General features: G+C 51.4%; 1 protein-coding gene across 2 annotated transcripts in view; it reads right to left on the bottom strand.

Moving 5' to 3' along the window:
* The window catches only part of MDGA2 (MAM domain containing glycosylphosphatidylinositol anchor 2), a 528,709-nt gene extending 521,955 nt beyond the window's left edge, over nucleotides 1-6,754 (bottom strand). Inside the window, exon 1 of one of the 2 annotated variants that reach the window (XM_053283953.1) lies at nucleotides 5,955-6,754. In XM_053283953.1, coding sequence (XP_053139928.1) covers nucleotides 5,955-6,030 — 76 coding nt within the window. In that variant the 5' untranslated portion in view covers nucleotides 6,031-6,754. The remainder of the gene's footprint in view (nucleotides 1-5,954) is intronic. The other variant, XM_053283954.1, reaches the window with a different exon arrangement.
* Nucleotides 6,755-19,123: the final 12,369 nt, after the last annotated feature.

Here is a 19,123-nt window from a genome sequence, read left to right as displayed (position 1 = left end):
CTCTTTCACAACAACCCTGTGAAGTAGGTTAGGCTGAGAGAAAAGTGACTGGCCCAGAGTCACCCAACTAGTTTCAAGGCTGAATGGGGATTTGAACTCGGGTCTCCCCGGTCCTAGTCCAGCACTCTAACCACTACACCACGCTAATACCCCTGTGAGCAACTTTATCCAGTAGCACCACCCCCTAGGGACTTCTTGAAAATAAAAATGGTGGCTACTGTAATAGCAATTCTTTTATTGCATCCGTAGGCCAAACAGAAACACAAGTGACAATAACACAACCATTCAGAATTACAGTAAATAACTCTACTGAGAAGCACCCCCCCTTCCACCCCCTTTTGCCCCCACCTACTGAATATTGCTGGAATTTCCACCACCTACAAATGGAGCAATTAAATGGGGGAGGGGGCAGCTCATCTCACCCCTAAAACAGATCTGAAGGAATACATGTAAAATTGGACAGTTGTACCAGGTGACTTCATAACTCCCTCCAGCGTTGGAGGGGATTGATTATATATAAAATATTTGCCATCCGCTCCTGGACCTACTGAACTGTAGCATCTCTGAGTCAGAAATTAATTACCTTCTTCTCTCTACCTATTTGCAGAGCAAAATCCCTGATTGAGCCTTCTTAGCCTTGGCAAAATATTAATCATAATATTCATACTTGTGTCAAGATTTTAGATTATTAGCAGTAAATGTTATTTTTAAACAAAAACCGATCAGTCGGCATTTTGCGGAGATTAGAGGCTATCTGGCAAGACAGATCGGCAGTGCAAACTTTTAGAGGGAGCCAGGGAGGGATGCCGCAGGAGGGGGGATGCTGCTGCCGCCTAATTCTCTTCCTTCCCTTTCCTTCCCAGAAGGGGCCCCTTTCTCCCAAAGACCACCGGAGTGTGAAGAGAAACCCTGTCCTCTAGGAACATGCGAGGCCCCTCTGAGGAACTGCACTCAAATCAAAGGTCTGTCTGCTTTCCTCCTCCTTCTCCGGAGCAGGAATTCCCCTGTCTGCTTTGCAATGTCACTGTCTGGGGCACCGAGTCCCCGGTCTCATCAACTCTGAGGTGACCAAGAAACTCTTGATGCCACAGGCTGTACCACAGAACATGCAGTGCTGGTGCAAGGACATGAGCCTAGTCCTCTCTGAGGCGGCCAACCTGTAACTCCCAGGCTGTACCCCACACAGACCCGAATGCTTCTGCACGTGTAAACAAGCATCCACTCTACTTGGACAATTAGTGCGTCACCTTCACACTGAAATTCTGGTTTTCTCTTGTTATATAGAAGGGATTTTTGACCAACAAGAACAGCAAAGCGGAGGCACCTTCCAGTGAGCACCCCAATGGGAGTCTCACAGGGCACAGCCCAGCCGTAGATTCTGCTCAGACAGTAAAATGAGGGCAGGACATGAGCGGCATGTTTCATCGGCAGGAATATTTCCCGCAGATCCCAGGGAAGGATGTCTGGAAGTTCGCTGAGAAACGCCTCTGGCTGTACTGAGCTCAGCATAACAGCGCCTGATGCAGAACAAGGACCTGCGTCCCAGAGAGCAAACTGGGGCCGCCCAGGGCACAGGAGGGGCGGGCCGGAGCTCCTTGGGAGAGGTCCTCATGCCAAGGTTCCCAAAGGCACCTTCTTCCGGCTGCCAAGCAGGGAGAGGACCTTCCCCCGAGGCACACGGTGGAGCCAAGTGCTCATCCTCCTCGGTGAGAGCTGCCGGCCAGAAGAGCCTTACTCAAGGAGCATGGCTGGCTGGTCCTTGACGGCTGGTGCTGCCCTACTTGGGCCGGGTTAGTGGAAGACAGCCTGGCGGCCGGGAATGGAGTCAGTGGCCGAGGCAGAAGTCTGCAGGGCTGTTTAACTGAAGAAACATCGGGGGTGCGGGCAAAGATTTGCCACCTGATTTCAGGGGAGCCTATGTGGAGATTAAAGAGTCCTACTGTTGATCTAGGCACTTGCCCCTCCCTTGAGAAATGTGTGCCTCTTTGAAAACCAACAGGCATGGCAAGAGACAATGTTAGCCCCCCCACACACACACAAATTCCCGCCTTATCAGAAACCCAAGATCTTCTTGGAATTCCCTTCCGAAAGGGATCCAGGAGACCCTGTCTTGCCAGTATGACCCCCAGACCCTGGCGGTGCTCAAGTGTGCTTCCACTCGCTTGGAGGTGGAACTGCTTCATTTTATTTTATTTATTTTTAGCCTACTTCCCTTAAGGAAAGTAAACTCCTGAGATCACCCAGCGCTCTGTGTGTCCCTCTATCAACTTCGCAATGCCTGGACCGATTTGAACCAAATCAAGTACAGCTGAAGGACACATAGGGACACCTTGAGAGCATAGTGTGTGATGATGTCATCCACCCCAATTCAAGATGGTGGACATGTGAACATTTGAGGCACAAGTGGGCGAACTTGTGAACCACCTAAACAATTTGGACCAAATTTGGTACCCTTGTAGTGACACAAAGGGATATCTCAAGAGCATAGGTTGTGATGATGCATGTCACCCACCCCAATTCAAGACGGTGAACATTTGCAAGAACATTTGAGGTGGTAGTGGACTAACTTGTGAAGATGGTAATTAATTAAGATGATAGTGAAAGGAAAGGAAGCAGATTAGTTCTTACCAGAACTTTTTATTTTGTGTTTTACGGCTTTAATTGTGCAGTATTGTGGTATTCTTAATGAATACCACATTTTAAAAATAAAAATAAATGGACTTGGTAAAAGGCTGCCCCCTCAGCCTCCCTAAAGTTCATGAGAAATGGGTGGGCTGAAAGCATTAACATGTCCAAGAAACATTTATATGGATATTCTCATTTGTTAACACTGGATTTTTTACAATTCTTTCCTGATAGATGGAAGGCCACACTTTCTCCTCCTGCAGGCATGAATATGAATACCTAAAGTTTGAAGATGAAACCTCAACATCCTCTAGTCCCCCTGCATAGCCTACCTGGACATTCACAGCACAGCAATACACAGGACACAACTTTCCACCCATCCCTAGGGTGAACATGCCCTACAGACCACAAAGCATGTGTTGGAATCCGTGCCAGGTTCCATCAAAACATGTATGGCCGTCACAGATGTCAAAGCAATAACCAACCCACTAAGAGAAGCCTTGTGACTGCTCTCTCTCTCTCCCCCCCCCCTCTCTCTCTCACACACACACACATACACAGCCACCATACTCTAGCCATGTACAATGGCCAAGGCATAGAAGAAGGGCACAGAGGAAGATACAACTGTGTCTTCTCAAATATCTCCTAAAAAGAGCAGCTATACAAGTTAGAACAATGATGGCCATGTAGTCCTAGTAACCATCTCCAGATGTGACCCAGCAAAGCAACACTTGATCAACACACATAGACACATACCGCAAAGTAGGCAGAAGAAAATCCTCAGTAAGTCAATGTGTGTCTTCTAATGGGAAACGTGAGCCAAATCATACACATTCCCCAGAGAGCAACTGTGATGCCTGGCCCATGCCTTGCTCTTTCATTAATAGTGCTCATCTGGCACTGAAGAAATCAGCAGCAAGGGGCATCACACCAGTCACTGCCATTCTTCTGCTGCTGACTTGAGAAATCCAACCCTGAGAGCAACCAAGACTGGCTGGTTGTCCTGGTCTACCCACACATAACGTGCTGTCTCTGCGCAAAAGTGTTGGGCTGAAGGGACACCCTATGCTCTAAGAAGGACCTTTTGTAACGTACAGCAGGGTAGCATCGCTACGTTTTTCAGAACACTGAAACCCTGGTGTCAAGACAGTCCTGGTGCTTGCCATGAAAGCTGTGATTCCCAGGAGCTGCAAAGTCGGGCAGGAAAATCAACAGACGGCTGGGCTGTTTGAAATGCAATGCCGCTGATTAGGGACCCCAGGCCCAGCAGATTTCAAAATGAGAAAATCTCAAGGATTTGCCAAAAGAAGTCTGAAGAAACCCACTCCGAACTTCAGCACCACCTTCTCCGGATGTAATCTATGCCTATGCTGTACACTTTCATTAGAAATGTTTGTTCCAGATGGAGGAAGTGTAGGATGCACAAAAGCAGAGAGAAAACTCAAGCAACCCATTTTCAATACAGGCCCAAATCGGATTCAGTCACAGGAGAAGCTGGGGGGGGAGAGGGGGGACCGGCCGAGGGCCAGGGACGCCCTCCTGCATGGTCCCCGTTCTGCGCGCGCAAAGGCATCATGGAACCCGCGACTCCTGCCTCCTCCGCCGTGGCCACCAGCCCAGCCCAGCCTCCTGCCCGGCGGCTCCGATGCTCTGCAAACATGCATGAAATCAATGTCTTCCCTCTGCGTGTTGTGAACCCAAGAGGAGGGGGGGGGAGGGAGGGCTGCTGGGCTGCTTCTCAGTCTGCGCTGGATGCTGCATTCCCCACACCAGAAGGCTGTTGCCAGGGAAATCGGATGAATGGGGGAAATTCAGGAGGAAATGGAGAGCCCCGGCCGGCCCTTACTGGGGGAGGAGGGGCAGGCGGGCGGGGGGGGGGCACAGTTCGGAGGGAGCCCATCTCTTCCTCCTCCTTGCTTGCAGCCCAGGGGGGAGCCATCCAGGCAGCTGGCTGGCTCTGGGGAGAAGCCCTTGGCGCGCACACACACACACACTTGCTGCAGAGCAGAGCGCGCCGGGCAGGGAAGGGAAGGCGAGGCTGGCCGGCCGGCTGGCTGCCCCGCTGGCCGCCTCTGCCCAGCGAGTTGCCTGCCTCTCCCCTCCCCCACCCTCTGCCAACGTCAGCCGGAGATTTGCGGGGCCCCAGCGAAGCGGGCACCACCAGCAGCTCCTGCCGGCAAGGAAGCCCAGCGCTGCCTGCCTGCCGGAGGGTGACACGCCATCTCCCCCTGGCTGCTGCCAGCCCGCCTGCATTTCCACCTCCACCACGCTGGGGCTGGGAGAGTTAATGGAGGGCTATTTTTAGCCTCTCTCTCTCTCTCTCTCTCTCTCTCGCAGGCACACGCACGCGCGCACACACACGCGGGGCCAAACCTGCCGCTGCCTGGGTCGCTCTTCTCTGGGGCGGCTGCTGCTCCCCAGCATCGCCACCGCTCAGCAGCAGCAAAGCCCCCCACCGCACAGAGCCCAGGCCAGAAAGAGCTGCTGGAGATGGGGTGCCCTCTGCCCGCCTGGAGCCCCCCACCCACCCTCCCTCCCGGGGCGGGGTGGATCGGGGCAGCCTGTCGTCGCGCCCAGGGGCTCTGCGAGCAATGCAGCCCCCAGGGCCAGCCCCCACCACGCCATGGGGCTGTAAGCGGGGAGCCGCACAGCCCTCTCCGTGGGGCCCTGATCCACTGCCCCAGGGCAGCCCAGAGCGGGAGAGGAAGTTCCCCCCTGCATGGCCAGCCCCGGGCTGAGGGTGCCCTCCGGGGCGAAGGGGCAGCAGCCAGCCAGCCCCAGCCAGGCGTTCCGGGTCAGTCAAAGGTGGCGGCGGGTGTGTGCAAGCACCCCCCAAGTGGCTTGCCTCTCCCCCCACCCCACCCCGAAATGCCTCTTGCGCCCCCCCCACCCCCGTGCCCCCTCCACTGCCCCGGAGCAGCCTGGTCCCTTGCCCTGCCGTGGCCGGAGCCTCGCTGCCTCTCTCCGCGTCCTCCCTCCCCCGCAAGGGCTGGACTGGCTCTACCCACCGGCTGCTCATGGCAACGGTGGCGCAGCGGAGCCCCACCACGCCGCGGGGGAAGGAGGCAGCGAGCTGGGCAGCCAGGCGGGCTCCGGAGGGCGGCTGGGCGCACCGCGGGGCGGGAGCCGAGACCCCCAGGCCGGGCGGGCGGGCGGCGCAGCCCTTCCCGAGGCAAGAGGGCTCCTGCTTCTGCGGGGAGCGTGGAGGGGCGCCGGGCTGACGATGCCGCGCGGGGGAGCGGAGCCAGGCTGGGGGGCGGCAGCGGAGGGGGCTGATCCTGACAAGGTCATCAGCAGCAGCGGCGCGGGAGTCGCCCTCACTCACTCACCGTAGACGCCTTGCCCGGCGATGCCCTCCAGCAGCACCGGCAGCAGCCACCACACCAGCCCGCAAGCTACATCCATCCTGGCGGCGGGAGCAGCAGCCACATATCCAGCCGGCAAGGGGGAGGTGGGCGCCGCCGGCCCGGAGGAGCAGAGGCGCGGGCGGAGCGAGGCGCGCCCGCCCGCCCGCCCCCGCCCGATGGCCAGGCGGCTGCCGGCGGGAGGCGAGGGGGTCGCGGTGCCCAGCAGCCAACCGCCGCCGCCTTAGATCGCCGCCGCCGAAGAGCAGCAGCAGCAGCGGCGGCAGCAGCAGCAGCAAGAAGAGGCGTCCTGGCGCGGCGGCGCGGGGCTCTGCGGGGCGAGCGGCGCGGCGGCGAGGGGCTCCGGAGCCATGGCCGGAGCGGCCGCGGGCCTGCGGGAGAGCCGGCAAGCGGGGACTTCGTCTGGCGGCGGCGGCCGAGGCCCGCGCTCCTCCTCCTCCTCCTCCTCCTCCTGGGGCTGCCGCCGCGGTCCGAGCCGGCTGCGCTCCGAAGCGTGCCCGGAGGAGGGGCGGCGGGGGGGGGGCGGCAGCTCGGGGGGTTGCGCGCTGCGGTCACGTTGGGCTCTACGTGCTCCGAGCCGGCCCTGCGAGGCGGCGGTCGCGGCAGCACCGAGGCGGCGGCGGCGACGTCAAAGGCAAAGCCTGCGCGCCGCTGCTGCTGCTGCTGCCGCCGCTTCCTCCGCCTCCTCCGGCGCCCGCTCGCCCCCTCCTGCTCCTCCTCCTCTCCGGAGCGCGGCGGAACTGGAGGCACCGCGCCGAACCCGGCACGGCACGCGCGCGCGCGCCTGCCTCTCCCTTGCCCAGGACAGCCCCCGGGTCCGAGCGGCGGCAGCCCCCACCTCCCGCGCGCGCCTGGCGGAGCCCTCCTGCGGCGGGTGGCAGCTTTCCGGCTGCACCGCGCTCCTCGTCAGCAGGCAGGCGGGCTCGCCTTCTTCCTGGCTGCTCTCCGAAGGGTGCCGGCTGTGCCTCCTGCCCTGGCAGCGGCGAGCCGGGCAACCAGTCGCTCAGCCTCCTCTTCACCCCAGTCCGGCAGCTCCCCGAGGGCTGGTCGTCCCCGGGCTCTGTTTGCGCCCTACGGACAACATGGGGCCTCCGCACCAGCACCCACAGCCCGCGCTCCCCCCGCCCGGCAGCGGCTGGCCAGGCCACGAAGCTGCTGCTTTTCTCCATTGGCGCAGCGGCCTGTCCCTGGGGAGCCCGCTTTTCGGCTGCCCGCAAAGACTGCTGAGCGGCGGCCTCGTCAGGGTGGAGTTCTGCGGCTCACCCAAGAGTGCGGTGCGACTTCAGCCCCGGGAAGCAACGCGTGGCCACCCCACCAGCCGCTTGGACGGCTCCCTGGCAGTTGCTGTCGCCAGGCGGGCTGATGCTCAGGTCAGGTGTCTGAATTCTTTGCACACCAAGGAGTGCAGTGTAACTTTGAAGCCGGCCAGATGGTTTATACCAAGAGAAGGGTTATCCTTCCTAGGCCTCTCCTGAATGGGAGGAACAGCACAGAGGAGGCCACTAAGTGGGACCCCGAGCAACACCCTCCCTTAGAATCAGGCAGCCAGCCAAGGCCTTCATTTCCCCAGCTTGGCTCTCTTTTCCAGTGGATGCCAGCTTTTGAGCAGCACAGCACTCTTCATCATCAGGCACACAGAGCTGACAGGACTGACTGATTGGTTGGTTTCATGTAAGCAGTGTCAGGCCAAAAATATTCAATGCACCAGCTGCTCAGCTACTTCAGCTGTTCCTTCATGGAAGGCTGAGCTAGGTTGGGCTTCTGTTAGAGAGGTGTAAGCTTTTGTGTTCCACAGAACACTTGGTCATAAGGCTGGTGATTTTTCAGCTTTCTGCCTGAGGTAGAGGGCTGATGTGCTCTGTGTGGCACAGTTACACATATTGCTCATGACAGAAGTGCTTCGAGGCTCAAACGTCTGCCTACCTTTTGGATACGTGGTTAGAACACCGACTTGGATCAAGAAGCCCTCCCTGGCAGCATCTCCAAGATAGGGCTGGGAGAGACTCCTGCCTGCATCCCTGGAGGAGAAGCCGCTGCCAGTCTGTGCAGACCATACTGAGCAAGATGGACCAAGGGTCTGAATCAGTCGAAGGCAGCTTCCTATCTTCCTAAATCCTCACCTGGCGAAGAAGCTCACTCTCTCTCTCCCTCAGCGGCACAAGGACTGAAGACCAGTTGCCAGGGAGCCACGGCAGGAGAGGCCACTGCTGCCTTCACACCTGGCTTGGGCTTCCCAGGATCATCTGGTGGCCAAAGAGTGATGGGAAGCTGGATCTAGGAGGGTCCTGCTGGATCAGGCCGAGGGCCCAGCCGCGGCTTCTTCAGCCTTCTGCTTCTGGGAATCCCACAAAGAGCAAGAAAGCAGCACAGAGCTGGCCGGCAGGATCTGCTCTCCAAGGGGGCAGCAGTGGGCAGGGGTCGGGGTTTTCCATCCCTGCTACAAACCTGGGCACATGTCCGGTTCAGCATTTGTGCAACCTGGGTCCAGTGCACCCAGGCACCGATCTGTATGCAGGCACAGCTATTCACACATTACGTTGGAGGCAGGCACAGCAGCAGTGCCCTTCTTGCCTCTAACCTAGAGACGAGGGGGCCTGTTCCCAGCTCCACTTCCAAATGGAACACAGGTACAGTGTGTGTACAGCCATCTGAATGCAAGCACATCATCAGGAGGCTGTTCACTGGGGGAGAAGTGTCCTTGTCCTAATGTTCCCTGCTTTCGGTTGTGTGGAAGCAACCAACCAGCGAGGAGGAGGGACCGTGTGGGAGGCAGGAGCTGGGGAGGGCAGGGCCTTCCTACCCAGCTCTCATCCCCAGCTGCACTGGACCAAGGGGGGGGCGGGGCGGGGGGGGCTGCCCTACCCATCCCCTGCCACCTCCTGCACAAGCCCTCCTCCTAGCTGGCTGTTGGCTCCTACACAACAGGCGCCTGGGAGAGTGCACCCAGCTCCCAAACCCCTGCGGCGGGCTTATCGCATCAGTTCCAGCAGCAGCCCTCCAGAGCCTCCGGCAGGAGGAGTCTCTCCCAGCACTGTCCAGGGTGCCGGGGGCTGCGGCTGGCGGCTTCTCTTCTGCCTGCACAGTGGGGGGTCCCTGCCACTGGGCCGGGCTTCCTCCGCCAAGGCGCAGCTCTTTCCCCCTGGGTTTGCCTGGAACTTGTGCCTGGGGTCTGCCACTTTTAAAGGGAGAGTTGTCCCCCAAGGCCAAGAAGTTGCTTGCCAGCTCTTTGAAAACTTCCGACTGCTCCACGGACAGCTGAGCAATGATTGGGCAATCCATTCAGCTCCGATGCATGTCCTCCCCGAAGAGAAAGAGCAGAGGGTTTCTTCCCCATTAGTTGCCTCCTTGACTTTGGGCAAAAGCGCACATTCCCCAGTAAGGCGTCCACACAATGCACTGCAGCCAGAAGCCTGAACAAAGCCAAAGTATTGCTACAGTAGACAGACCAAATCCCCTACGCATCGGCACCCTCCAGTCATAGAAGCCTAGAATCTGAGAGTTCCGAGGGACCTTGAAGGTCTCCTGCTCCAACTCCCTGACAGTCAGACAGACAGACACTCTGTTTGGAGACCTCTAGAGAAGCAGAGTCCACCACCCCATGTTCCACTGACTAACAGAGATTTGTTCCTAATGCTTGGCCTGAATCTGTTTCCTCTGTAATTCTGACTCCTCTCTTCGGTGTCTTCCCTTCGGAGCAAGCGAGAGCAAGCCGACTTCTTCTACGCGATAGTCCTCCAGGTATTTGAAGATGGCAACGGTTTCTCCCCTTGGTCTTCTCTTCCTCAAACTAAACATGCTCAGCTCCTTTATCCACTCCACAGGACTGAGCTACTCTACCCACAAGACTTGAATTCCAGCCCTTCACCTTCTGGCCTTCCTCTGAATCTGTTCCGGTTTATCACTAGCCCTATTCAGACACTATATTGTAAAAGTGTACAGATGTCTGTAGATGCATACATGTGTTTGTGTGTGAATGACTATACAAGCCTGCATTCACTGGCGTATGCAAGGTACGGACAGGAAGTGTTCTGCTGAACCTGTGTTCAACATAATGTGTGAATAACTATACCTGTGTGAAGATCCGTATCTGTGCACACACTGTATACTCATTGTACAAGGGTTGACTACAATGTCTGAAAAGGGCTGGTGTCTTTCTTCAATCAATCAGAATTGTATTATTCCACCAACCATATGCAACGTCCTCCTAAAATGTGTTGCCCAGAGCTGAACACAGTATTCCAACTGAGGATTAATCAGTGCAGAACAGAGGGGAACTATTCCTGCTCACAATCTGGACACTATGTCTTTGTTAAGGCATAAGCACAGGACTGTGTTTGCTTTTTTTAGCTGTTGCATCCCACTTCTGGTTCCTGTTCAACTCCTGGTCCACTAAGACTCTAAAGTCCTTTTCACATACCTGGAGTTTCGGGAGATTCCTCCTCTTTTTACTGAACCCATGTCTCCCCCAGCCTCAATATCCTTTCTTCCCCTTGCCAAAAAATAAAATAAAATTGAGGTGGAGATATAGAGAAAGTGCAGAAGAGGACAACCAAGATGATCAGGGGCCTAGATCACCTTTCTTATGAGGCATGGCTAAGACTCTTGGGGCTATTTAGTTTAGAAAAAAGACGACTGTGGGGAGACATGAGAGAAGTCTATAAAATCATGCATGATGTGGAGAAGGTGGATAGAGATAAATTCTTCTCCCTCTCACATAACACTAGAACCAGGGGTCATCTCATGAAATTGATTGCCAGGAAATCCAGGACCAACAAACGGAAGTACTTTTTCACACAACGCATAATCCACTTGTGGAACTCTCTGCCACAGGATGTGGTGACAGCCAACAAGCTGGATGGCTTGAAGAGGGGTTTGGATAACTTCATGGAGGAGAGGTCTATCAATGGCTACTAGTCGGAGGGCTACAGGCCACCTCTAGCCTCAAAGGCAGGATGCCTCTGAGTACCAGTTGGAGGGGAGTAACAGCAGGAGGGAGGGCATGCCCTCAACTCCTGCCTGTAGGCTTCCAGCGGCATCTGGTGGGCCACTGTGTGAAACAAGATGCTGGACTAGATGGGCTTCCTTGGGCTGGATCTGGCGGGGTTGTTCTTATGTGTGGACTTGCCCCTCAGGCCTTCCCTCTATGTGCACCCCTGTTCACATGTAAGAACATTAAAAAAGCCCTTCTGGATCAGGTCAAGGTTTATCTAGCCCAGCGTCCTGTTTTGCACAGTGGGCCATCAGATGCCTCTGAGAAGCCTACAGGCAGGAGTTGAGGGCATGCCTTCTTTCCTGCTTTTGCTCCCCCGCAACTAGAATTTAGAGGCATTTTGCCCCTAGGGCTGGAGGTGGCGACCAGACTAGTAGCCACTGATAGACCTGTCCTCTGTGAATTTGTCTAAACCCCTTTTAAAGCCATCCAAGCCACACGCCATGGCAGGGAATTCCATAGATTAATTATGTGACAAATGTGATGGAGATTTATATACCACTTTTCAACAAAAGTTCCCAAAGCGGTTTACACAGAGAAATAAAAATAAATAAATATGATGTGTATTTAAAAATAAAGAAATATAAATAAATAAATATGTGCTGAGTGAAAAAGTACTCCCTTTTTTGGTTCTAAATTTCTTGGCCTTCAGTTTCATGGGATGACCCCTGGTTCTAGTGTGCAAGAAGGAGGAAAATTTCTGTCTACTCTCTCTACTCCATACATAATTTTATACACTTCTGTCATATCTCCCCGTAGTCAACACTTGTCCAAACTGAAAAGCCCCAGATGTTGTAGCCATATGTGCTCCAGGAAAGTGCTCCAGGTCTCTGAACATCTTGGCTGCCCTCTTCTTCACCTTTTCCAGTTCTGCAATATCCTTCTTAAGATACAGTGACCAGAACAGGACTACAAATGTGGCTGCACCGTAGATTTGTAGAAGGGCATTATAATAGCATTTTTTAATTTTCAGTCCCCTTCCTAATGATCCCTAGCATGGAATTGGCCTTTTTCACAGCTGCCGCACATTGAGTTGACACTTTCAAGGAGTTGTCCACCACGACTCCAAGATCCCTCTCCTGGTCAGTCACCGACAGCTCAGATCCTAGCAGCGTATACTTGAAGTTGGTTTTTTTGGCCCCAATATGCATCACTTTACACTAGTTAACACTGAGCAAATTGGGTGACTTTTCAAGATAGTTTAGAACATCCTCTCTCATCACCTCAAATTGGCCTAGTTCTTCAGCCTCCAGCTCTGAGAAGTGGACCTGAGAACACAGCCCTGCCTTCACCCTCATCCTCGGAAGAGCCCCCCACCTCAGCACTGCCCATGGCAGTTCAATTTTCAAGAAATGGGGCAAGGCCTCTTTAAGAAAGAGAGCCTTCCCTAGGGAAGAGGCCAGTTCTCTCTCTCTGCCTGGCATTTTATTCCAAGAAGCTGCTGGGTAGGCCTCTATGGGTCTTGCCCTACTCTGCTGTTCCTGCCTGGTTCTGGCGGATGTGCTGCTGACTCCTTTGCCCTCGGAGCTGTCTCTGAGGTCTGTGTTGCTCCTGGATCCCTGCCTCAGCAGAGACCCCCTGCTCAGCCTAGGATACCTGTCGTTCGTTCTCTATCTCCCTCCTCAGGGAAGCATTAGCACCCAAATGAATGACAAACAATGCAGGCCGGAGGCACGAACTGACCTTCCTATCAACATTTCTGTCCAGAAGGGCATCTGGTGATAGTCCAACAGCCTTAACTAGATTTGAAGGCACACACCCAAGATACCTGCTGCTATCTGGGCCAGTGGCTGGATTGGATCCGCTCTTTCTGCGACTGTGCTGAGCCACTACACAGACGGTACTGGGAAGCTGGTCCAGTGCCAGGAGAAAGGCTTGTTCCCCTTGAGGTGGCAAGCCTGTGACAGGGTTTTGCTAGGTGGGTGATCACATCATTGAATGCTTCTATAATCCACACAATGTATTGCCTGTAGGTAGAAAACTAGCATGCCAGGGAACCATCTAGGCTAGAGTTCTTCTCCTTGATATGTGAGTGTTCTTTGTGATGGAATTTAGGACCAGGATGCCTAAAGGACTGTCTTCTTCCACATGAGCCTGCCTGCCTCTCCACTAAGATCAGTCAAGGAGGCATTTCCATGTCCCACTGGCACTTGAACGGCAGTTATTCAGAGGGCAAAGAGGGCCTTCGCCAAGGCCATGCTAGACTATGGAAATCCCTGTCCAGAAAGATCCATCTGAACACCTCAGATGTTGCCAAAATGATGACATTTTGGCACACCTGGGTACTTTCCATGTTAACCCTTACAACAGTATCACAACATATCTGCTAAGTGGGCTTCCGCACTGCTGTTCCTGCCTGGTTCTGGTGAACATGCTGCTGACTCCTTTGCCCTCGGAGCTGTCTCTGAGGTCTGTGTGACTCCTGGATCACTGCCCCAGCAGAGACCCCCTGCTCAGCCTAGGATACCTGTCTGGCACTGCACTCTCTATGCTGTCAGCAGGGTGCCGTTCACATTTTGGATGCCTTGTTTCAGATTTTATCACTCCGATTTAGTGCTATAACATTGTATGTCTGTTGCAAAAAAGTAACTGTATTTTCCCATAGTTGGGAAATTTTCCCTTTGTAGATTCTGTGGATTGTTTACAATTTTCAATTTTCAGGTTAGAACCCCTGCTAACTTGGCAAAGAGGCACCTTTTAACATGGTGATTCTCTTTATTTAGCAGGGGGAGAGTAACTGGCCCTATCCACCCCCCAGCACAGCATCCCTACAGTGGCTGTTGCTGGTGTCTGTCTTATGTTTCTTTTTAGATTGTGAGCCCTTTGGGGACAGGGGGTCCATCTTATCTTATCTTATCTATTATTTCTCCCTGAACCATTTTTGGAAGGGTGGTATCGAAATTGAATTAATAACAACAACAACAACAACAACAACAACCCCCAGTGAGGCACTACCTTGGCGTGGTTGTGGGGCTTGTGTGCTCTGAGGAAGGTGAGAGCTATGCCAGAGGTCCAACCATACTGGACAGGTCTCACCAGAGGAGCCAGACGAAGAGTGCCTCTCCCATCAACAATATGGTGAGATGTAACTTTAATAAATCTATACTGGATCGGTCGTCGCCCGGGTCAACAAGGACCGCGCCAGGTGCTGGTGTCCCTGGACATCTGGTGGCAAGTGGGCAACAGGACTCAGGATCCTCAGTTGAGCAACCAGGGCTGAAGACAGCAAAGTTACTGGAAGAAACGTCACTTAACCGAAAAAAATATACGAAAAATGCCAACAAGGAAATAATGATCTGCTATTACAAGTCTAGTCCAACTAGAAGAGGTTATTTAAAAAGAATGTACCAAATCTGGAAAGAGAAGCATCCAGATACAGAAATAACAGGCTAGCAGACCAGAGAAGATACACAATAAGAAATAAAGTATTCACAGGAGTTGAGCTGGAAGAACTGCAAAGAGCAACACAGGCTCAAGATATGGAAGAAGAATTACCACCAACTGAAGCAGTTGCTCAGGTGCAGGTGGATGAGGTGTTGGAAATTGAGGATGCCATTGTTGCTGAACTGTTTCAAAATCAAAACCAGGCAACCACCCCTTTGCCTTCACATCAAAAACCCAAATGCCGTTTAACAGAAAAGCAACAAGAACTAAAGCAAAAAAATAACTGAGCACATGAACCAAACAACCACCAGGGTTCGACTTCCAGCTCTAAAAACAGTTGCCAAAAAACAACTTGATCAGGCATTAAAAGATGTCAATGCTGCACTTGCAGAGATAACAACCAAGAATTTGCAAGAAACAAACCAACTAATGTACAGTGCAGCAACAATAACACAAGAGCTCGGATATAAGATCAGTGGACCTGTAAAAAAAGAAAGCAGTACATCACCTAAATGGAAGATTAGATTAGAAAATAAAATCTCCAGGCTTAGAACAGATGCCAGTAAATTGAAAGATATGAAAGACAAGAAGCTGAAGAATGAAAACATCAAACAGTATCTGATCCAAAAATACCACCTAGATTCAAGGAAAATTAGAGAAGTCCTGGAAATAATAAAGCAGCAAATAACAGCAGTGTCAAAGAAGATTAGCAGGTATGAAGCCAGAATTACACAACACAGGCAGAATCTCCAATTCCAGTCAAATCAGAGACGTTTCTACCAAAGCATAGAAGGAGAAACTGCAAGAAACCTAGAAACACCAAATAAAGAAGAAACAGTGCAATTCTGGGGGAAATTATGGGACAATCCAATAGATTATAATAAAAAAGCAGGCTGGATGAAAGAGGTCAAAAAATGTAACCAACAAATGCAAGATCTAATAATAACACCAGAATTAATCAGTGAAAGAGCAAAGAAAATTAAAAATTGGACTGCTCCAGGCGACGATGAACTGCATGGCTTTTGGCTTAAACACCTAACAAGCCTTCATAAACAACTATCAAAACAGTTCAATCACATTTTGCAAGGAGGTGATATTGAACAATGGCTAACAACTGCGAAAACTCATCTCATCATGAAAGACCCAGCAAAAGGTGCAGTTCCAAGTAATTATAGACCGATAACCTGCCTACCAACCATGTTCAAATTATTAACTGGAATAATAGCAGATGAAGTGATGCAACACTTATTAACTAACGAACAGCTTCCAGTTGAACAGAAAGGAAATTGCCCGAACACCAGAGGCACAAAAGACAAGCTGCTGATTGACAAAATGATTTTAGAACATTGCAAGAGAAGAAAAACCAATCTAAGTGTTGCATGGATTGACTACAAGAAAGCCTTCGATTCATTGCCTCACACATGGATACTAAAATGTTTAGAAACAACTGGTGTCAGCAAAACATTCAGATATTTATTTTTTTAAAAAGCAATGAGCATGTGGAGTACACAGTTAACAATCAATGGCGAGACACTTGGACAGGTTAGCATTAGAAGAGGCATTTTCCAAGGGGACTCACTATCCCCTCTGTTGTTTGTAATCGGCATGACCCCACTTTCACAAATACTAAACAAAACAGGCCTCGGATACCAAACATCTAAAACATCAAGTCAAATCAACCATCTGCTGTACATGGACGATCTGAAGTTGTATGGAAAGTCCCAGTCAGAAATCGAATCACTGCTAAGCACTGTCCGTATATTCAGTAGCGATATAGCAATGGAGTTTGGACTAGACAAGTGTGCTGCATTAATAATGAACAGAGGGAAAATAAGAAAAACAGAAGGAATAGAACTGCCCAATGGAAGCAAGATCAAGAACCTGGAAGAGAAAGAACCTTACAAATACTTGGGCATTCTCCAGGCTGATAACATCGCACACACTGAAGTTAAAAGAAAAATTGGAAGTGAATACATCAGGAGAGTTAGAAAAATCCTCAAGTCCAAACTCAATGGCCGGAACACCATACAAGCCATCAACACCTGGGCTATACCTGTTATCAGATACACTGCAGGAATAATAGACTGGACCCTGGCAGAGCTAGAGACGCTAGATCGTAAGACCAGGAAAATCATGACCATCAATCATGCTCTGCACCCCCGCAGTGATGTAGATAGGCTATATCTCCCTCACAGCTCAGGTGGAAGAGGAATGCTGCAAGTCCATCAAACAGTAGAGGAGGAGAAAAAAAGCCTTGAAGAATATATCAAGGACAGTGAAGAAGATGCACTTAAGATGGTCAATAATGCGAAACTATTCAACACCAATGAAAGAAAGCAGGCCTACAAGAAAGAACAAGTCAAGAACCGAGCAGAAAAATGGAAAAATAAACGCCTGCATGGTCAATATTTGCACAATATAAGTGGAAAATCAGACATCAGCAAGACCTGGCAATGGCTTAAGAATGGCAACTTGAAGAAAGAAACAGAGGGTTTAATACTGGCTGCGCAAGAACAGGCACTAAGAACAAATGCAGTAAGAGCAAAAGTAGAAAAGTCAACAACAAACAGCAAGTGCCGCCTTTGTAAAGAAGCAGATGAAACCGTGGACCACCTAATCAGCTGTTGTAAAAAGATCGCACAGACTGACAACAAACAAAGGCATGACAAAGTAGCAGGGATGATACACTGGAACATCTGCAAAAAATACAAGCTACCTGTAGCCAAACATTGGTGGGACCATAAAATTGAAAAAGTTGAAGAAAATGAAGATGTAAAAATATTATGGGACTTCCGACTACAAACAGACAAACATCTGCCACACAATACACCAGCTATCACTGTAGTCAAGAAGAAAGAAAAACAAGTGAAAATAATCGACATAGCAATACCAGGGGATAGCAGAATAGGAGAAAAAGAAATAGAAAAAATCACCAAATACAAAGATCTACAAATTGAAATTGAAAGGCTGTGGCAGAAAGAGACCAAAATAATCCCAGTGGTCATTGGCGCCCTGGGTGCAGGTCCCAAAGACCTTGAAGAGCACCTCAACACCATCGGGGCCACAGAAATCACCATCAGCCAATTACAAAAAGCAACTTTACTGGGAACAGCCTATATTCTGTGACGATATCTATAACCATTGACAATAAAATTCAGGCATCCCAGGTCCTTGGGAAGGACTCGATGTCTGGATAAAACAAACCAGTCAATAACACCTGTCTGACTGTGTAAACAAGAAATAATAATAATAAAACAATATTAATAATAATAATTAAGTTGATCCTTCCAAGCCAAGCATTTTACCACAGTGGTAGTGGATAATCTGGAAAGCGCCCTGGTGACCTTCCCTTTGGGAAAGGGTTTTAGCTCAGTGGCAGGGCAGATGCAAAAGGTTCCAGGTTCAATCCCTGGCGGCATCTTTAGGTAGGGCTGGAAAAAGCCTTCTCTGCCGGAAATGTTGGAGCTCCTCTGCCCATCAGTGTAGCTGATACTGAGCTAGAGGGACTTCTGCTTTGACTCAGTGGAAGGCTGCATCCTATATTCCTTTTTCTTCTGGCAGGGTTTTGGTGTAAAGATTTCCGTTTGATTGCTACGAGTTGATCATCCATTGGCACCTGATTGCATTGTGCCTTTTAAAAAATTGGGAAGTGTGATATACATCACAAGCATACTTAAAATAATATCATCTATGAATATTTTTATAGATGTCAAAAATGCCCAGTGACTAACAACAAAATGCAAAGTATTAAAACACAATCTAATACTCTAATAACAGCAAAAAACACAAAAGCAGCAGACAAAATGTTTCCTAATAAATACAGCAGGACAATAAAAACTTACAGTTGTATCCTGGGGTTTTCTGCTTCCTCCAGGCCCAAAGTCTCCTTCCAGCTTCCTGAGAACTCTGGCTGGAGAGTGTGAGCCAGAAAGGCTCACGTTCAGGTCTCACCTCAGCTGTGAAATTACCAGGCTGGCTCAGGCATGCCCCAGCCCAGGGGCGTAGCAAGGTGGGAGGGGGCCCAGAGACCCTCACTGGGACCCTCACTGATATACACACACAAACACACTTCACAATATATCGTGCACTCACACTCACATCCTCATTATGAATACGGTGAAAATCTAGTTCACATTGTTTTTTTACTCTCTGCTCCTGCCGATCTCCAAGAGACTCAACATAATTCATAGGGGGTGCAACATGGGCTGGTAGGGAGTCATGTGATGTGCCTCTGGGGGGGGGCCTCGAGGCAGTGGGGCCCCAAGACGACTGCCTCCCCTTGCCTAATAGTAGTTACGCCCCTGCCCCAGCCCCCATCAGTAAATGTGGAGCTAAAAAGACTGGCCTGCTATGGGGGTGATGTAAGGGTTACTGCAATAATGTGTGGAGTGCTTTGCAAACATGGGCCCCATAAATGCGAGATCTTTTTATTTCTCCACTCTCATTTTGAAAACTGTGCCACAGGAAGCGTGCTAAGCTGACCTCTAGAGCGGCACACAGACCCTCTTTCTGTCTTTAAGGTTTCTGCCAAAGACATGAAATGGGGCATGATCAGTAGTATCAGCCCTTCTCTTGGAGAATTCCAAAATCCAAGCCTCAAAGAAGATTTGGCCCCGGGTTTCATCGCGTACTGTGAAATAACTAAGGATGGTGCCTAGCAGACTCCCCTGGATAGGCAATCCTATAGGGTAGGTGCCGTCACTGAATAGGTGCCATCTTCTGTGGCCACCAGCCACGTTTCAATGGGATGGAGAAGATG

This window comes from Hemicordylus capensis, chromosome 1 (assembly GCF_027244095.1).
Source record: "Hemicordylus capensis ecotype Gifberg chromosome 1, rHemCap1.1.pri, whole genome shotgun sequence".
NCBI lineage: Eukaryota > Metazoa > Chordata > Lepidosauria > Squamata > Cordylidae > Hemicordylus > Hemicordylus capensis.
Note: the sequence above shows the minus strand (reverse complement) of the source record. Positions and strands in the feature narration are given on the sequence as shown.